Source organism: Anastrepha ludens, chromosome 6 (genome assembly GCF_028408465.1).
Source record: "Anastrepha ludens isolate Willacy chromosome 6, idAnaLude1.1, whole genome shotgun sequence".
Classification (NCBI taxonomy): Eukaryota; Metazoa; Arthropoda; class Insecta; order Diptera; family Tephritidae; genus Anastrepha; species Anastrepha ludens.
Genome location: NC_071502.1, coordinates 74,703,464 through 74,724,560, shown reverse-complemented (window position 1 = coordinate 74,724,560; position 21,097 = coordinate 74,703,464). Strand labels below are relative to the sequence as shown.

At 38.7% G+C, this 21,097-nt stretch overlaps 1 protein-coding gene across 1 annotated transcript in view; it reads left to right on the top strand.

Annotated features, from left to right (window-relative positions):
- Positions 1 to 21,097, top strand: part of LOC128867115 (Krueppel-like factor luna) — a 102,291-nt gene that overhangs the window by 41,778 nt on the left and 39,416 nt on the right. The window contains exons 2-3 of the mRNA XM_054108216.1: positions 13,877 to 15,152; positions 18,118 to 18,255. Of these exons, the coding sequence (XP_053964191.1) occupies positions 13,877 to 15,152; positions 18,118 to 18,255 (1,414 nt within the window). The remainder of the gene's footprint in view (positions 1 to 13,876; positions 15,153 to 18,117; positions 18,256 to 21,097) is intronic.

Below are 21,097 nucleotides of genomic sequence, written 5' to 3'. Positions count from 1 at the left end.
AATAAGGTCTAATCCCAGAAAATCTGCTGTGGAAATACAGGAAGAGGTGCAGCAAAGCGTTGGAATAAGCGTCCACCCACAAACTGTTCGAAATGTACTCCATAAGGCTGGGTACAATGGTCGAACACCGCGTAAAAAGCCTTTTATATCTAAAGTAAAAAAAAAGAGGATTACCTTCGCTAAAGACTATTTGAACAAGCCCGAATCATTTTGGCGCAACGTAATTTTTAGTGATGAGTCTAAATATAATTTGTTTGGTCCAGATGGAGCCGTAAAAGTTTGGAGAGAACCAAATAAACAGATGAAAGTGAAAAATTTGGTACCTACAGTGAAACACGGTGGCGGTAACATTATGGTTTGGGGCTGTATGGCAGAAGTTGCTGTTGGAAAGCTTGTGTTTGTTGACAATGTAATGGATAAGCACCTCTACCTAAAAATCCTGAGAGAAAATCTTGAGACGAGTGCGACACAATTGGGGTTTGAAAAAAATGGGTTCTTGTTTCAACAAGACAATGACCCGAAACACACGTCATATTCGGTCAGAGAGTGGCTTCTATATAACTGCAAGCAACTACATACACCACCGCAGTCCCCGGATCTAAATCCTATCGAGCACATCTGGGATCTGCTCGAAAAACGAATACGTAAACACACAATTACTTCGAAGGAATCCCTAAAGAAGGTTTTATCGACTGAGTAGATGAAAATAACCCAAAATGATACCGGCGGCGCTTACAAGCAGTTATCGATGCCGGGGGAGGGCCAACGAAATACTAATAACACTTAACCTATAAGAATTTTCAAATGTTTTTAATATTTTCGGTTAAGTGTACGAAAACTTATTTGACGTGCGCTCAGGACTTTTTTTTCATTTTTGTATAGCTATTTCTATGTTTTAAGTTCGTAACCCATGAAAAGGCTTATTTTGTGTTCTTTAACCTTTAAATATATCTATTTCGAAGAATAAATTTTATTTTTAGATTGTATGATGGAGTTTTTATTGATAATTTTCTAAAATTTCAGGTGTACTTAAACTTTTTTGGTTCACTGTATATGTATGTATATGCGCATATGTACATACATATATAAATTCACATATTTGTATTTGCATATGCCTTCTTGCTGTGTGCATGGTAATGAACCATTTCTCTGTTGAGAATAGGACGATGATAGAAAAAGTAGGAAATGAAAGCGAGTGTTTCGAGTGTAATGTGTCTTGAAAAAGGCAGATCGATGGTGGTGCCTCTTAGTGTTGTGGACTTATTAACGTCTGATGCACAATCGAAATTGAACATATCTTTCATGAATTTGATAAATGTTTCGTTATTTTTCACGTTTGTGTAAATGTAACTTGACTTGACCTATTCCATTGCGATTCCATTTACCTCCTTCTCTATACGAGTATCCATACAAAATATCAATCAAACAAATAAAATTAAATTTTCTTCTGAAAAATGCAACCATTCCATCAATATTTTCTTACGACGTTGTCACTATCGTCAGTAAACCGACTTTACAGACAACCTCTTTTTTCACTCATCTTTTCTTATTGTGACAATGCAACTGGACTATTTTTTAGGCCAAGATCTATGTACATATATACACAACTTGGACTTCGCAGTTTTTTTTCGCAAAATTCAATGCTATATTTAAAACAAAAAGACATTTTAGTTTAAAGTTATAAATCTTTCGAGTAGTTCATGAATTCCACAGCGAAAAGCTCGATACGGCACCCCCCAAACCCTTTCACCGCTATTGTGGCACACGCGCCGATCGCCGAATAATGCGAAATGATAGCTTTGTAACGTCTCTTGATACTATTAGCATCCCACGACTTTAAAATATCCCGAAATGGATTATTGAATCACTCCTAATGGTTTTGCTAATTATTTTTAATTTTTACACGAGGCTTCATTAGAAAATGTCTCCAATTCCGGGTCTTCGAAACTTGTTTGTCTTCCACCGCTATTGCCTTCACCACTGATCCTACGTGCATTCGAATTTGTGATTTTTAAAACCAAAGAGCAATCCCGGAATTCCTGCCTTACTTTAAAAATATCCCGAAGACCAGGGACCAACATTTTACGTAGGTAAATACATACACTATTTAGGAGTGCAAGAGTCTTTCATTACTCCCAACTAGCAGTTAATTTCAGAATGGAATAGTAGAGAGTATCATTAGCTAGTCCCTGAAACTAATAATATTGCAAAGGAGGAGCTAGTTGTTCACTCAAAAATTCTCCTACAAGGTGAAGTCCAAAACAAACAAGACTGAGCTAAAATAGAAACGACAGGAGCTTTGTTCTGATAATTTCGAGTTTATTTATTAAAAATAGTCCCCTCTGGCCGCGATACACTATTTTTCAATATCTAAAAGCTTTTCAAAAGAGTGTTTCAGGTCACTGATCGGAATGTTCTTCAGGATGTTTCGCAGAAAAAGTCCCTGTGATTTCTAGAAAATTTGTTGTGATCAAAATGTATTTACAAAGTGTTATCGAGTTTGACAGTGCTTTTATAAGAATAATATTAGCGAGCAAATATAAAATACCCTGAGCTCAACTCCCCTCAACAAGGGCGCTCCGTTGGTGCTTTCTGATAAGGTGAAGTACCTAGGTCCAATCCTTGACAGTAAACTTACGTGGAAGCCCAACATTGAGGAGATAATAAGGAAGACAACAATCGCCTTGTATGAATGTAAAGGCGCTAGAGTTGTATTTAGTCTCCATAATACCATTATAAAGCCTATTTTGTTATAACGACATCGGTGAAGAAACTGCGGAGAGTTCAAAGGATTGCACTCATTCGAATAAATGGGATGCTTCGAACTAATCTAACTCTAGCACTCAGTGTAATGTTGAATTTGGTATCTGTAGACATCGCAGGCAAAATTACCGTTGCATATACCGTAATCAGGTTCGGGTTATTGGCTCGACCTCACTTATGGACACTAAAGTGTCCTTAGAAACTTTGAGTTCATCATCCTGTCGGCGGATCATCACCCCTCGCTTAGTCCAAGTGGAATATTATACACTCACATTCCATCGAGGGAGGAGTGCACGGGGGGCTACACTTGGAGACACAATGTGTTCCAAGCAGAGGTAGCAGCAGTCAAACAAGCAGCTAATTGGCTACTCGTACTAACTGTCAAGAAACTAACTGTCCGTTAGCTAAGCGGCAATTAAGGTACTCGGCTCAATGATGGAGCATTCGAAACTGGCCAGGGAATGTCTGGTTACACTTCCGCTTGCATTCGAGTTCTTTGACTTAAAGCTTATCTGGGTTCCTGGTCACCCAGTTGTCCCACATGTCCCTTGAGAAGGGGTTTCCTCGCGAAGGTAAAGGATTGGGATACCTTTTACCACCTGTAATCTGCTCCTGGAAAGATGGGGTTCACGCCAACTTAGCGAACGCTGGGTAAGTACACGAACTAAGGTCGGGAAATCCCTCTGTCCACGTGGGGATTGGAGGAGTTCGAGGGATCTTGCAACGTTTAAAAAATCTCAGCTCTCGAATTTCGTGGGTGTTCTCACAGGGCACAATCCGCGAGATATGCATGCTGTGGGCCTTGGAATTGTCTCGCGTACTGTTTGCGTCAGCTGTATGGAGGATGAGGTGCAATCATCTCAGAGAAGATGTGAATGACGACGCTAGCTCTGGACGCTCCAGCACATCAGCAACCGATGAAAATGTTGAGAAAGTGAAAAAAAAACTGTTATGGAGAATCGTCTAATCACAATTAGAGAAGTTGCTGAAGATGTCGTCATATTAGTTGGCATGCCATTTAATCTTTTCGGAAATTTTGAGCATGAAGCGTGTGTTTCAGGGAAGTTCGATCCAAAATTGCTGAATTTTGTTGACGTCAGATTTACTTAAAGGGTCATAACTGGTGACGAATCATGGGTATACGAGTATGGCTATGACATCGAAACCAAAGCCGAATCGTCCCAATGGCAGAGTCGAGAAGAGTCAGGACCAAAAAAGCTCGCCAAGTTCGATTAAATGTCAAGGTTTTGTTCGATTACCATGACTTAGTGCATCAGGAGTTTTTACCAAGAGGTCATACGGTAAATAAGGAGTATTACCTTGAAGTTATGCCCCGTTTTCGTGAAGCAATACGAAGAAACGCCCGGAATTAAAAAAAAATATAAATGGCTTTTGCATCGTGATAATGCATCTGCTCACTCATCTTTGCTTGTGAGAGATTCTTCGGCCAAAAACAACACCGTTATCATGCCTCAGCCACCGTATTCACCAGATTTAGCCCCTGCGACTTTTTCCTGTTCCTAAGATTGAAGAGACCCATGAACGGACGGCGTTTTGCGAAGATTGAGGAGATAAAAACCGAGTCGCTGAGAGAGCTCAAGGACATACCAAAAAGTGCATATCAGAACTGCTTCGAGGATTGGAAAAACCACTGGCAAAAGTGTATTATACCTGAGGGGGACTACGTTGAGGAAGATCAAATAGAAATTGATGAATAAATAAATATTTTTTGAGAAATATATTAAAAAATTAAAATTCACCTTATTTTTTAACACATTTCGTATATATGTATATATAATATAAGTAATTTGTGGAAGTAATGTAATTATATTGTTCTACTAAAGGGTTTTCCAATAAGAGGTGTTATTTTGATAAACGATCAATGGTTTCGTTGCTTGTGTGGCACGTAGCGCCGTCTTATTGAAAAGAAACTTTGACCAAATCAATACTATCCAATTCCGGACATAAAAAATCGTTAATCATTTCTCGATAGCTCAATCCATTTACCGTAACTGTTGCTCCAGCTTCATTTTCGAAAAAGTAAAGTCCATTGACTCCGCCGAACCATAAACCGCACCAAACAGTCACACGTTGAGAGTAGAGAGGCTTTTCAACAATAACTCTTGGATTTTCTGAGCCCCAGATCCGACAATTTTGCTTGTTGACGAAGCCACCGACGTGGAAATGGGCCTCATCACTCAAGATGATTTTTCGATGGAGTTCCGGATCATTTTCATGCATTTCAACGACCCAATCAGCAAAGACACTACGTTGTTGATAATCGGCCGGCTTGAGTTCTTGTGTTAACTGGATTTTATAAGCCTTAAGACACAAATCTTTATGCAAAATACGGTGTAATGACGTTTGTGGAATGCCTAATTCCAAAGAACGACGAGGAATGGGCAAACCTGGGTTTTCTTCAACACTTTCGGCTACCACAGCAATATTTTCGGCTATTCTTGAGCGACGTGCACGGGTTTTATTCTTCACATCACTAACTTGTCTCAAAAGCTCGAATTTGTTGACCAATTTCTGTATTGCGGTCCGACAAGGTGCTATCGTGTAACCAAAAATGTTCAAGTTTTACGAACCGTCTCTGCCAAATTGTCACCATTTTTGTAGTGAGTTTTAATAATTTCAATGCATTGTTTAAGCGTGCATCGTTCTATTTTTAGCAAGAATGATAGAAAGAAGATTGCGCCCATCAGAGAGTATGTGACGTCACGTTTTTCCAAGTTGTGCAGTATTGCCAACCATTTGCTCTTCGCAATAAATTTAGTGCTTTTTTATACCGAAAATGCGAAAATTTTGAAGTTTCGTGTTTGTTATTTTTTTTTTAATTTAAAGCTACCGAAACTTTAAGTTCAAAAAAATGTGTTATTATACAAAAGAAGGTTAAAAAAGGCCACTCTGAGAAGAATTTAGTGCTAATGAAAATTAGTTGGTTCTTATAAAATTTGATATTTTGAAAGTGTGAATTTAATTTTTTGCTCCCTTTAAGGTTATGCAAGAATATTAAATGTCCCTCTCTCAACCCTTCTTAAGATTGAAAACCTTTTTACACATTTGAACAGGCGTTTGAATTTACTGAATGCGGACTAAAACCATAGAGGTGTAATCGTTTCTTCCGGCCATCAATCCTAAGTGGGACATAGGGCATCAAGAGGTGTATTCCTTGTAAAAATAAGCCACAAAATACCAGAAAATACTAAAGAAACCATACTGACGTTTTAAAAAAAAATAGTACCTTATCTAGTTACATAACCTCAAATATAGCAAATAAGTCGTTCCCTTAACAAAAGAGTCTCGCTTGACAAAAATAACTTATAAATTAAATTGTACATAAGCATAACACATTTATTTACAATAAAAAAACGCACATTCTAAAGACAATTTGTCACGCATACAAAGTTCTTTAAGTGATTCAATAAAAATTTGTTGGGTTATTTTCTTTGAATGGGCATTTCAGTGCGTTTTTATATCCAAAGCTAGGCAACACTGCAGTAGCGAGAGAGAGATTTGACTGCCGATGGCAGAAGAACACCAACAACACCTGCAATCGCGGGCAATGCCACCAGATGTTAAAATAAAGCTAAATAAAACTGAGTGAATTATTGAACAAATTTTTCAAAAATGTTTATTTTACAAAATTATAAACATTACTTTTAATTAGAACTGGCTAGAAAAATTTCATGAAGGAAGAACTAAAATTCCGAGACTAAATCACAAAAAAAAAATGCTTAATCAAGTTACGATAATGGTAATCTGGCCATACTGGAGCTAAAATCACGTAACTCGTTGTCAAATTTGCTGAGAGCAACGTAACGGGAAAACGATAGGCGCCATCTCATTATTCTTTCCATCATGTATTTTTTGGTAATGGCGTAGTTTATACTTGTCAAATATCAAAAAATTACAGCTTCAAAAGTGACATCTACCGAAATAGCGGGCTATTCAAAATAATACCTACGTACATCAGCATGGCGGACATTTTGTTAGGAAATAAAAAAATATAAAAAATACGATTTTCGGTTTTTTCCAAATATTGCCGCTACTACTCTTAGCCATGGCGTATACTTAAAATTTCTATGATGTTGTGAAAACATATCCCACCACACACTGCAAAGATTTTCATAAATACTAAAAATAAAACAAACAAAACAACTTGATCAATTGGTTTACATATCCAGCTAATCCGAGATGTGGGTACTACTGTATGTGCGCTCGTGTATGCTTGCGTTTGTATTTGATTACCAAAATGCGCCATAACAGCGCAAAACTCAACAGTTTTCATTTCAGTACAATACAATCAATCAATAAATATGTGCACAAACTGTAACGAATAGTGGATAACGGGGAAGGCAATTTATTCCATGATTCACAATCACGACAACATTATTGAAATAAAAACACGCAGCAATAACAATAACGATAAGCGAGCAACAATCAGCAGATACATATTGAATATGCATATATACATATATGTATACACACACACTGAAATAAATTCACGCACACACACACAAGTATATCTCGAATGTTTATGAAAAATAAGCGCTCAAATGCTCTGTTCGCTATAATAGCCAAAAATACTAGGTATACACGCTTGCTGCGGTAAAATAGTTATTCTCTTTACTGAACGCTCCTGCATTTGTTTATTATTGTTATTATTGCTCTGGCTGTAGCTATTGAATCACATTCAAAATTCAAAAGTAATATTTTGTATATGGCGCTGCATACATTGCTTATTTATTTCCACGTTCCAAGTTATTGTTATAGATATTGCGCTCGTATGTGTGTATAGCATAGTATATACATACATATACAATATTTTGTAGTTTTTCTTTATTTCCCAATTTGACCAGCCCTTTTCCCTACCTACGTATGTAAATCATATTTGATGCGTATTTGTTGTTTTTTTGCATAACATACTTTATGGCGCTTCTACCATTAGCAGTGAATTTGCAAGTGTGAGGGAATATGCGTATACATAGATATGTAATAATCTTCAATAATCTTCTACAAGAACTTGAAAAAATTGGAGGTAAAATAATATCATATGCCGATGATATTGTAATAGCAATCTCGGCGAAACACCTTCCAACATTATGTGACCTCCAACAAAGATCTCTCAAGAGACTATCACTTTGGTGTAAAAGTCGGGGACTAGAAGTAAATCCGGAAAAACCGGATCTGATACTTTTTAGTAAGAAATACAAAACACCTGCTCTTCAACAAATACTCCTAGGAGGGAAACCACTTAGAGTAATAGAAAGGGCAAAATATCTAGGAGTTATACTAGATAGGAAGCTAAATTGGGGGCTCACAGTCGCAGACAGAGTACGTAAGGCTATGACCGCAATGTACTCCTGTGGAAGGCTTTTGGGCAAGAAATGGGGATTGGAACCCAGAATGATACATTGGCTCTACACAGCAGTGGTTAGGCCAATTCTCTACAATGGTGTTGTAATATGGTGGAATGCCCTTCAGAAGGGTGTGAACATCAAGAAACTTGACAAGGTGCAAAGACTAGCATCTTTTCTGATAACCGGCGCCATGTCAACCACACCATCGTAAGCATTATATGCGACATTAAACCTCCTTCCGGTAGATCTGCAGGCAATATATAACGCACGCAGTGCGGCAACAAGGCTTAACACTCTAAACAAGTGGTCAAACATGGATTATGTAAAATCCTGGCTGGCACTTCGTGGCTTCCCGGACTGGTGGACTATGCACTCCCGCCTATACTTGCCATTACATCGTTTACGACCCTCCTACCCTCAAGGGAAGAGTGGGAACGGGACGACGTGAGGCAGGGCGAGTCCATCCATGTATACACAGATGGCTCAAAGCTCGAGGGCAGGGTGGGCGGAGGTGTATATTCCGAACATCTGGGGATTTCCTTCAGTTTTCGGCTCCCCGACTACTGTAGTGTCTTTCATGCTGAACTCATGGCAATAATAAAAGCCGCGACACTGATACAGTGTGATGCGATATCCGGAAATGATATCTACATTTCCACTGATAGCCAAGCTGCGATAAAATCCCTCACAAAAGAGTCGACAACCTCCAAGGTAGCCATGAAAGTGCGGCACATCTCTTAACGAGATAGCTGAGTCATTTCACCTAAAGGTAACATGGGTTCCTGGCCATCGCGACATTGAGGGTAACTGTAGAGCCGATGAACTAGCAAGACTCGGCACTAAATTGTCCGACGAGCACAAAGATAATGGCATAGGGATACCCCTGCAAACATGTAAGCTACTCATCCTTGAAGAAATTGTAAAGAAAGCAAACGAAAGATAGCGGAATGAAGCCACCTGCAAAATCGCCCGTTAACTGTGGCCGACTCTAAATGCTAAACGCACAGAATCTCTGCTAAGCCAAAATAAACACAGTCTTAGCACATTGATCTCAGTCATAACGGGGCACTGCCTAATAGGTAGACACGCCCAAAGGATGGGTGTGCAAACACATGACTTCTGTAGAAGTTGTCTAGATGAGGACGAGGAAGAGACAATCTCGCACCTACTGTGCCACTGCCCTGCTCTATCCAGACGCAGGTTTACTATTGTGGGTAGACAATTTTTGAATGAGTTAGAAGAGCTCAGTTCTATAGAAATCAGAGATAGTTTAAAATTTTTGAAAAACACACACTGGTTTTAGGAGAGATAGGGACAAGGGAGCGGCATCACAATGGGCTATGAGCCTGAGTGTGTCCCACAGGACAACCGCTTCAACCTAACCCAGATATGTACAAGGTTGTAAGAAAAATTAGTTTCGTATTTCAATCACTTTTACTCAGCTTTCTGTACGTTTCGTGGTCAGAAAGGTCTCTATATGTGTACAACTCACTTGAAAACACAAAACTTCGGTCGAAACTGTTGTCTAACGTGAAAGTTGCAGCGTCTGTCGAAATGGCTTCCTACAGAGTTTGAAGTCCATAGTTTCATGCAGGATGATCTTCGGATGTCGGTTTCGGAGACTTCGAAGAGATTAGGCCTTTAGGTGAGGGCAAAATATGTTTGGTAGCAAGTTTTTAAGTAAAACGAGCGCATCACCTGAGTAAAATAAAAAGGATATTATCGTTTTATTAATGGTAAAAAGCGTGTACGATATATCAAAAGTGTTGTAATGAGGATTAACATAAGTTAAAACGCCAGCTTCGAAAGTAATAAAAGAAAGTATGTTTTGTTCTTTTTACGTCAAGCAGGCACCTGGCGGGTAAATTATTATTACTTAACCTGTAATAAATTCATCGAAATTGCGATTTATAAAACACTAATTGGATCTGTATCCTTGTTAAATACGCTACTACAAACATCGAACCAATCACTCATACCAAATCTAACAGGAAAAAAACTATTCGAAGTTACCCCTACCGTCTAGTGCCGAATAATATATTTTGCTATCTTCAGCAACCATTTTTAATTTCTACATACACACACTCTCATATTCACTTGCAAATCTATACGTTTGTATGGGCAATTGCCGAAAGTACGTCCATAACATCAGCCATTAATCATCGCACATGAGTGAGTGAAATTGCTTTGCTGCTGATTCATATCCCATTAAAGAAGGTCTTTGTGTTACAGCTTTTCAAAAATACATCCACACACACACAAACATATGTTGTCGGGAAAATTTATGTTTGCAGCACTCCGAAACTTAGAGGGAAACACAAATATATTATAGTATATATGGGTGTATGTTTGGGTAGCCGAGTGAACATAAGTATGTATGCACCCAGTCAACAAAAGCTATCGACTTTTTGAAAATCTCTTATAAAATGTTGAATGATAGAAATGACTCTTGCTTTGGTCGGTTTATACATGCATATATATACTCGTATTAGACCGTACAACATAATCTAACTTTTTTTTAAATAAGATGTTTCCGTCAACAGAATGCCCTAAACTGAACCAAGGAATAGTGTTCTTTATAATATATTTAATTTTCAAAGTTTAGGTCAAAGTATTCTACGCAGTGTGCCCTATCGAACTCAAATTCAAGCTATCGGATCACTGCAGTGTAGTCCATGCGGAAGTAGCCGCAGTCAAGGAAGAAATGGTTGGTTGCTTATTACTATCAAGAAAAAAAACGTTTACTTCGGCATTCAAGCGCCAATGAAAGCTCTGGGCTGGATGTTGGTGCGCTCGAAATTAGTCGGGGAATGTCTGGCTTACCTTTGGGCTGCGAATATTTTAAAATTAGGCCCATCCCTTAGTCCCTGGTCACAGGGATATGGATGTGCTAGCTAAGCAGGAGATTCCCAAATGAGAAGAAGGAGAAGATTTTGGCATTTCGGTTCTTAATCTGATGGATTTCATCGGTAGAATTGAGAGATTTACACAACCGTACGTAGTAATCGTTCGGTATTTTCAATAACCCTCAAAACTCTCGGTACATACGTCTGTATAGGTATATCGAAAAGGAGATAAAGAATTCATTCTACTTAGATACGAGGAACTAATGATAATGAAAAGCTTATTATGTATGATAATAATGAAAAAAAGAAGCAAATGTTATAGAAAAAATGAGCTGAAACTGATTCTAATCACTGTCAACAATTAAAAATTTGTAAGCATGTTTTTCAGTTGAATCAACCAGATCAAGATTGACTGGGTTCTTTAGTTGCATGATTCATAGAATCTTAACGCGGTAGCAAACAAAAATGTTAGTTAAACCTCTTAAAGCGATTGCCCTTGCCATCATAAAAACCTAAAGCCGAACACTTAAGCATGACTCCCAAATTATGATTTTTTTTTCACTTTGCAGAGCGATCTTATTCAAATAGAGTTGCTTAATGCACCTAGTTTTGTCGCGAAATCCCAAGAAGTTCTACGCTGCTGGAATGAATCGACCTAAAAATATGACAAACGATCATCTCTTTAAATGGTCCGAATGGTATTTTATTGTATTCCCATATAAATATCTGATGCTTATGCTTTGTCTATTTTCCACTTTGTTTCATTCTATGTCTTCTGCAACAAACTATGTTATTTTTTTTAATAGTTTGTATTCTTAATACCATCCAAAGAGTAGTTATGTTAGTTTAGCGGTTTACATAGTTTAGAGGTTGATAAAAAGTTAAGTTTGTCAATTTTTTGCCCTACTTTTATTAGATAACCTTATTTTTTCTTAACATCTTCAGTAATATGGCGACGTTTTAATAAGAAATGATTACGTTGAATATAAATTTATCTATTTCAAATAAAATTTCGATTTGAAACTCTTTCGGATCCTTTCAGCTTCAAAAAATTGTTTCACTGGGTATGTGCAGCGCGACGATTGCTTTGGTGTATGTATGTAAATATGTAGATATAAGTTACAGCACGCTCATAAATTTTTACACAAAAACGTATGTCCTATATGTAGATATGATATATCAAGGTGTATTCAGAAACGAACACCGCTTCAGGACAAAATATTTGTAAGAAGGAGGTGCTTCACAGTTTCATAGCTGGAGAACAGAGTCTTTTTTATTATATTTCACATAGTAGTAGTATTGGTGTTTATAATAGTTAGTTTTGTAAATGTTTTAAAAGGTGATAATACTAGGCGCCAGCCTTTGACCATAAGTCGAATTCAATGGCACTTCCCGTCTAATATCTCGAGACTCCTGGCGAGGCGTTAAAGATGTTTGTAGCGGCATTGTCTTGATGGAACCCAAAAGTCTTTCTATTGCCTACTTCAATCGTGCAAGTTGTTGAAAGTAGAGGTCGGAATTGAGTGTTTGGCCCAATCGTAGCAGCTTATACCTTTCTGGTCATATAAAAGACAATTGGCTACACCAACACAAAAGGATCGAAAAGCTGTTTTTGGAGCATAATGAAACCTTTAAACAAACTTTTTGATTACATTTAAAAAGTTGCATTGATTCCCTGTGAAATATCCTTTCTACTTGTAGTAAACAAATTTAACATTTTATAAGTAGTTCATAGATGAACAGGATCGGTGTTTTCTTTTTCAACTTTAAAAAGACATACAATAGTGACAGTTCATTTCGATGTGATTGAAGTCGATCTCGGTATTTCCTGGTTAACTTTTTTATATCCTCTTTTATTAAAGGAATTTTTAAGTCCCAATAAATTTGGAAAATAGTCATCTACCACGGAGCGTTAACCAAGGTGTGTATGGTTTTGGACTGAAAACGTTACAGAATTTCCAATTTTCAACCTGACGCTGTGCCCCGCAGTCGGCTTCCATAAAGGAAAGGCTTGTTGTCTATTGAGAGGGGGTTTACGGTTTCACAGCCAAGTCATGTTTCGAAACATTAATCATAAGCCGTTAATCCAAATATAAGTATTTGGCAGTATCATAGTGGTTCTCCTTGTAGTAATGGTTGTATGTACAGATTTATTTTGGTTCACTTTCCAGCGCCAGCTCTAAAACCATTTGGAGATTTTATTTATGTCCATCACCTGAGCAGAATGGGTTTGTGCAGGAATAAAGTGTTCTGGGATGCCAGTAGGCAAGTCTCGGAACCCCAAAACCATGTGACATTTAGAGGCAACATAAACATACTTCGTAAATTGTGTGAATGGCATCGTTCAAATGCACGCCCCAGCTTTGCGCGTGGGCACGGATCCGGCCAAGTGCAAGTAAGAGCTCGGATTATGTTAATTATTGGGACATCGGCCGATTGTGTCTTATTGGCATAGACCTATAATTTTAGAATTCTGATGTCCCCCAATTTGCGTCGAACTTTTCAGTTTCTTTTCTCATGTAAAGGCCAAAAATGGTGATATTTTGAAATGATTGTATGGGGAACCCCCCAGGGGAGTTCCAGGGGGTGTGCCACTGACATGTGTGGATCGGCCGTCCAAAGTTAGTGGGGGTCGATCATACATTTGGACTCGATTGGAGCACTCTAAATGGGTCAAAGTGGGATTTTTCGTTCGACCCAAATTGGGGGACATCAGAATTCGTTTTAGAGGTATGGTTCCTTCGGCAAAGTTTCTTATTTTGATCCCTAGAATACGATTTTCCCAGAGCAATGAGCGATTTTTAAATCGACCCGCCCTAATGTATATATTTTCCACCTCTTCTAAATATATGTTCTTCAAACGAAGTATTAAATTTTGTACTTTATCTATCTCTCTTATAGACATGGTACGAATTGGAGCGCTATCTACGAGATGAACCCAAATTGCAATCATACAAAAAAATCCATTCCGAAATCGACACAGCTTGGGATCTGCTATCCGCACCAGCGCGCATTTTCGAGGAGCTGAAAATCAAAGAGCAAAATCTCGATTCAGTTTCAACTACATCGTCAGTATCATCAACATGTTCAGGTATGTCGTGGGATAGCAGTGGTTCACAGACGCTTAGTTGTTCAGTTGTGGTGAAGAAGGAGCGGATAGATGAAGATGAAGATGAACTGCATTTGGATGGTTGTGAGGAAAAATTTACCGCATCTGCATTGGCCACATCGCTGGGTAATGCCGCTGCCACTTCACTCGCGTATTCACCATGTGGATCTGCTTCGAGTACGCCCACGCCGGTTGCTGGTGTCATCAATACTGCCAGTATCGGGACAGTTTCGGAGAAGGGCATTAAATTGCGCGTGATTACCACAAAGGCCCATAACAAAGGTGCTACTAATCGTGCTAATAGCATTAATGTTAGCATCAGCAGTGGCCATAATAGCAACAATCAAAGTAACAGTAGTAGCAGTACAAGCCCGCATGATTATATGTCGCCGACGCTGACGCCACCATCATCACCCGAATCGATACGTACCAGCAACACAAATAACACTCAGCAGCAGCAACAGCAACAGCAACAACAAATCGATGCTGGTACTCTAAGTGCTACCGAGTTGGCTGCACTTATTCAACAGCAACAGCGTCTCGGTCAGACGCAATACTCCGCTGGATCACCAACTTCAGCAGCCATACTACGCTTTTCCAGTGCCGTATCGACTCTGGTTAATAGCAGCAAGAATCCTACATTGACGTCGACTACAGTTCCTCTGCTACAACAGCAACAACAACAGCAGCAAAAGTCACACTTGAGCACACAAACTACAAGCGCTGGCACCAATACCGAACCACATCCGCTACAACCAACGCAGTCACAGTCACAGTCATCAATATCGTCTTCGTCGTCATCTTCGTCAACGGTACATAGCAACATTCCGCGCAGCACTATCGTTCGTCTAACATCAGCGAATGGTACGAAGAGTGGCGCTATTAGTTTGGCGCGTATCATACAAATGCAGAATAGTGGTAGTGGGAGTGTGGCTGCAGCGATGCTGAATGCGACAGTTACTTCGAAACAACAACAACAAATGCAACAACATGTGATGAATATGGCGGTGACAGCAGCGCAGATCGCACAGCGTGGCACGCAACTGCAGAATCCGCAAGTAACCACATGTGAGTAGCTATGAAGAAAATAAAAAAAATGTTTAATATAGACTGAAATATGTTTGTTTGGAGAGAGATAAGGTAGAGATAGAAATAGAGACAGAGGAGGTACAGATAGAATTCGAGCTTAACTCTGTTGTTTTATCCGAAATTTCGTTTATATATTGTAATGTTTTTCTCAAAGAAAACGTCTCTATAATTTTTCTGACTTCCATCACTAGATAGCTAGGTGGGTAGTTAGGTAGAAGTGGCAGTCTATGATACCACAGTAGCAGTTTAAAGAGCAAACCCATGGTTCTGGCTGCACTTATATTTCTAAGGTCATCAGTATCATTCAAGAACGATGAGCCAAAGTATCTAAACCTTGTGGAATACCTCGCGGGACAATAAAAGAGAATATGTCTGTCAGACTCTTCTTCTTCCTCATTCTTGCAGCTTCTACAATAGTCAAAGTTAGGTATGTACGTTCAAACTTTGAGCATGTCGATCTAGGAGACAGTGGCATGTGATCAAAGCAACTAACATAGAGACGTTTTTCCTTGACCGGTTAAGTAGTGCCCTTCAGCGTCTGGTGTCTCATTTTGGCCAAATTCTTTTTGTAGCCTTACACGTTAGACTATCAACTATTACACCACGTAGTATGTAGGTTAAAAGAGGTACAATCTCCATACTAAGAGGGAGTCGAGTGGTAGAGCCCTCTCTTCCTATCAAATGGATGCTGAAATATCCCGCTATCTCGTTAAGAGATGCCCGGCATTTGCGCGGAACGATGGCATTAGTAACAACACCACCAAGGGAATTGCTCACCACTTGGCTATCGAAGTTAATATAGATTTCTCTGAAGGTAGACAAACATGTGGCTTAACCTGACCGCTACCTCATTAATGGCTAGAATTTCAGCCTCAAATACACTACAGTGTTTAAGAATACGAGCCGCAATGCTTACTGTCAACATATATAATATATTTATGTTGGAGTTGCTCGATGCCCTTCCTAGTGCTATTTCTCCAGCCTTTTCTACCGCAAAGACTTCTGCCTCAAATATATTGCAATGGTCAGGGAGCTTAATTGACCGTCTGATGTCCAGCTCTGCGCAATAAATCCCTGCACCTACTCCGTCCATCATATTCGAGCCGTCAGTAAATGTATTAAGCGTATTGGGGCTAGATTTCATACCTCTTTTCCCCCCTCTTCTTCTTTTGTTGTTCGGAATCTCTTCACCCAATTGTATTTCGGAGTCATATAATCCGTATTCGTCCGATAACTCATACCTATTGAGCTATATCTGAATATTTTACAGGTAAATTCACCCGTTGCGTTATGCCTTGCGGAAAATCTACCTGCTAGACCTTCTGCCGCATTGTCAATCGGTGATAAGTTGAGAATTCCTTCAAGTGTTGCCGCAGGAGTAGTTTTAATTACCCTTGTTGTGCAGAGTGCACCAAGACGTTGAATACTTTCCATAGGTGTTTTGTGTGTCGTTTTCTCAATGCAGTCCACCGCACTAGAGCACCATAGACTAATATTGGCTTTACTACAGCTGAGTAGCACCAATACATTATTGAAGGAGATGGAGCCCACGTAACTCCCAGCATTCTTTTAAATGCATATGGAGCGTTACTGACCTTTTTCCTTCTCTCCAACATATTGTGCTTCCCTGATAGTTGGCTATCCAAAATTACTCTAAGGTACTTTGCGTGGTCTTTAAGAGTCAGTTCTACGCCGTTTAGCTTCGGGAGGTGCCAATTCGGGATCTTGCACCTTCTACTTAAAAGTATGATGTCCGTTTTATCGGCGTTTATCCCCAAGCCTGTCTGGGTTGCCCATTGATACACTGTTGCTAGTGTATTATTCATTATGTCGCTCACGCTATCTAGGTATTTCACTGTTACTACTATGGCTATGTCATCTGCATATGCTATTAGTTTAGATGCCGTGCCTTCAAATTTCGTTAATAGCTCATTAGCTGCGAGTAACCAGAGAAGTTGCCAGTTTAGTGAGATTAGTTTCGTTCCATTCCGCACGTATTATTCTACAACCTAAAAGGTTCTTTATCCATGAATAAACAGCGGGTTCTGTATTTGTTGTATCTAAGCCCCTTAAAATGGCTTCCCTCGACACATTGTTGAATGCACCTCTAGTGTTTAGAAATTCTCCTAAACCATATTCCTTGTACTCTAAAGCTTTCTCTATTACTAACGCTATTGAGTGTAACGCAGCCTCTGTGGATTTGCCTTTAGTATATGCGTGTTGTGCCTTAGACATAAAGTCTGACATCCTATTTTCTCTAATGTGGGCGTCGAAGATTTTCTCAAGCGTTTTCAGGCGGAATGAGGTCAAGCTGATTGGTCTACATTCCTTCGAGAGTATAGGGTTCCTTTTATCTGCTTTCGGTATAAACTCAACCCTCCCTTCTCTCCAGAGTGCTGGCTTATAATTAAACCACAGGCATCCTGTTTATATCGCTTTTAGCTATAGTACCAACAACTGCACTTTCGTGTAAGGAAAGGGGACTCAAAAGAATTTGAAAATGAATACCCAAATTAGAAAACGAACCACCGAACAAAAAACAGATGAAGGAATTAGAGATAGTCGGATGATAATGTGGATGCAAGAGCGGTCTTCAGAAAAAGTAGTTTACTACTAAGATCCCCGCCGGCAAAGATCGCTCCAATCTTATAATGCAGTTGGAAGCGGACAAGCCCGCACTGCGTCCAAAAATGTCAAAGCTGATAGCCCCGCAAACGGCACCGGGGACTGTAACATAAGCTTTCTGATGAAGGATGCCTTACAAGGCCCACCCTATAGATATGTAGCAACAGTTTGTAGCTAGCATACTCAGTCTGTAAAAGCTATGTAACTTAAAAAGCTGTAACTATTGTATTGGAACAATTTAATAGGCTTCAATTATATTTAAAATTTTAATTATTACTTACTTCATATTAACTTCTTGTGCCACCCTTAACCATTGCAGTGACCACTAAGAACCACCAACGACTACATGATCATAGTCCAGATGCTAAGCGTCGAATACATAAGTGCCAATTTTTGGGTTGCAAAAAAGTCTATACAAAAAGTTCGCATCTAAAAGCGCATCAAAGAACGCACACCGGTAAGTAAAGTATAGGTTTATAAAAACCGAAAATATTAAAATACAAGTATATATATATGTAAAATGAGAAGATGTGTGTGACCTGCATTGTCCTGATGGAAGACGACGCCCTTGCTGCTGATCAGTTCTGGCCGTTTTTTTTTGATTGCTTGCTTCAAGTAAAGTGTAGAATCAATCGTTCGAGCAGGCTGGAGCAGTTCATAGTGGATGATTCCTTTCCAATCCCACCAAACACACAGCATAACCTTTCGAGGTGCCAATCCTGGCTTTGCGACCATTTGTTGAGCTTCACCACCCTTGCACCATGATCTTTTTCGAACATTATTGTCGTATTTGATCCACTTTTCGTCTCCTGTTACCAATCGTTTCAGCAAAGAATCGCAGATGTTAATTCGGTCCATTAAATTTTTCACAGACAATTCATGTGGTACCCACACATCGAGCTTCTTTTTGTAACCAGCCTTTTTTAAATGGTTCAAAACCGTTTGATGATGAATGTTTAGTGCCTTGGCGATGTCATGACAGCTTATGTGAGGATCCTGGTCAATCTTTTCCATAATTTCATCAACTTTTTCAACGAAAGGTGGACCGGAGCGAGGTGCATCTTTCACATCGAAATTTCCAGAACGGAAGCGAGCGAACCATTGTTGTGCTACACGAACTGATACAGCAGCGTCTCCGTAAATTTCACAAATTTCATTGGTGGCTTGCGTGGCATTCTTCCCTTTTTTATACAAAAATTTCAAAATATAGCGAATTTCTTCATTATTTTCACTCATTTTTGAACAGCTATAACTTTTTTTCAACTTCTCCGAATTTAATTTTTTTTTTGTTTAAATGAAGCTTAAAATGTCACCTTTCTAACACCATATGATATGACACAATGTGATTGGTAGCACTGGGGATATATGACTCCAACGACATCTACTGACAAAATACGGAAATACTTTTTCGACTACCCAGTATTGCTAAAAGCACTTTTAAAAGTTTTAATTTTAAAGAGCCTTTTCGTTGCTAGTTCGTACAGCACATAGTATCAATAGATGGTATGCCAATTTAACATTTTTTTAGGAAAAAAATGTTTTAGTTTCATAGTTGCACTATTCAGATATAAAGAAAGCTGTCAGTTACTCATCAAAAGCTGACATCATAAGCTCAGAAAATAGTCTAGCTTTTTTAGTGGCGTACATGTACGAGTATTCATGAACACGCAAACAGAACGGCTTCAACCACAACAATAAAAATAATAAATCAAAATATCAGCATCAATTCATAAACGATGATACATATGCCTATTTGCACACTCACAGACACCAAAGTGACCTCCTCCATGCATGCTATGCTCTGATCAGAGACCAATTGCTACGCCAGCATAGAAGCAGTGCAACAGGCAGAATTAGAAGTGAGCCTATACCCAGAAAAATACGCTTAACCTAGTCATATATCAAAAAGCCTATACCATTACAATGATACTACTAACAACAAAAGTAATAAAAGCACAAAGTTTCGAGAAAATCCACCCTTAGCGCCGAAAAAATCACTAGCTACACTCTTATGTACTACATATATACATACATACCTATGTACGCGGGCACATTTGAACAAATATATGTATTTGTGTTTTCATAAGTTCGTATATGTAAGTTCATATTTTCAAATATGAAAAATTACCATTTTCAACACAAAAATCAGTCATTTCATCAAAATTAGTGTGAGACATTGTCGGGTCGCAAGAATTGATGGGTTGGTGCTAACGCTCGATACTCGTACATGCACATTGCGTACATGAAATATTGCAAGTTTGTGTTTTCGTGTGGAAATTTTGAATGTTTTGCTGTCAGGTTCACTGATGATAAATTTTTCAACACTTTTCACGTGCACAAAATGGTGTTTTTAGGGTGGAGTGCTTGAGAGTGTGGGTAAGTGAGTGAAAATATAACATCTATCGGAAAAAGTGAATAACAAAGAGCATTTGTGCGAGGCATTTGAGTATCTATTGAATATTTTAGGCAGCTGGAAATAGGCTTGAAGAAAAACAGCAATTTTTATTACTTTTAGTGACGAGTAGCGATTTTTGTCAGTTTTCTATGAAGTTTGTTTTTAGTATTTTTTGCACATGGTATACATGCTGCACATAAAAATTTTCAAACTTAGAAACTAAACTACTTAAGCGCCTAAAAGGGCCCAAGAAAAAAACTGGAAAATAAATGATTTTATGACTTTCTGTATAATGACTATTTTTGATTCTTTTATTAGCAAACTTCTCAATTGCTATTTTTGTGAAAGAATACAAAATTTTTGATTTAGAATTTCTTCTTTAGCTCTGCAACTTCTCAGGATCGGGGGCAGAATTAGGCGGTCTTATAATTATAATATCTCATTCAGAAAGTTCGTCATTCTGCAGTAGTATAGTATTTGCATAAAAAAAAATAGTGAATGTTATTTGTAATTATGATAACAGATATGAAGATTAGTTCAGCTGCTGTCACGTAACCAATTGTTTGCCCTTGCAATTCAAAAGTTTCTCAAAGTGAACCACAAATCAAGTTCACACCGTATCCTCAAGCATTATCAGCATACGACCCATTGACCCAGTCCCGGAATATAGGCATGAGTACTGAGGATGCAGTATAATTCTCTACATGTTGAGAGTTGGCCTTATATGACCACTGAAATTGGTGAATATAGTAGTAGAAATATAACCGGAGCAGATATGTTGTATATGGAGAAAAAAAGGTGGACTACTGGTACACCTACCCAAAGAGGCCGTGATATATTTTACTTTTTTGATAAACTCTTGCATCAAATTGCAATGTTTCCCTAATGCGTGGAAAACTGCTAA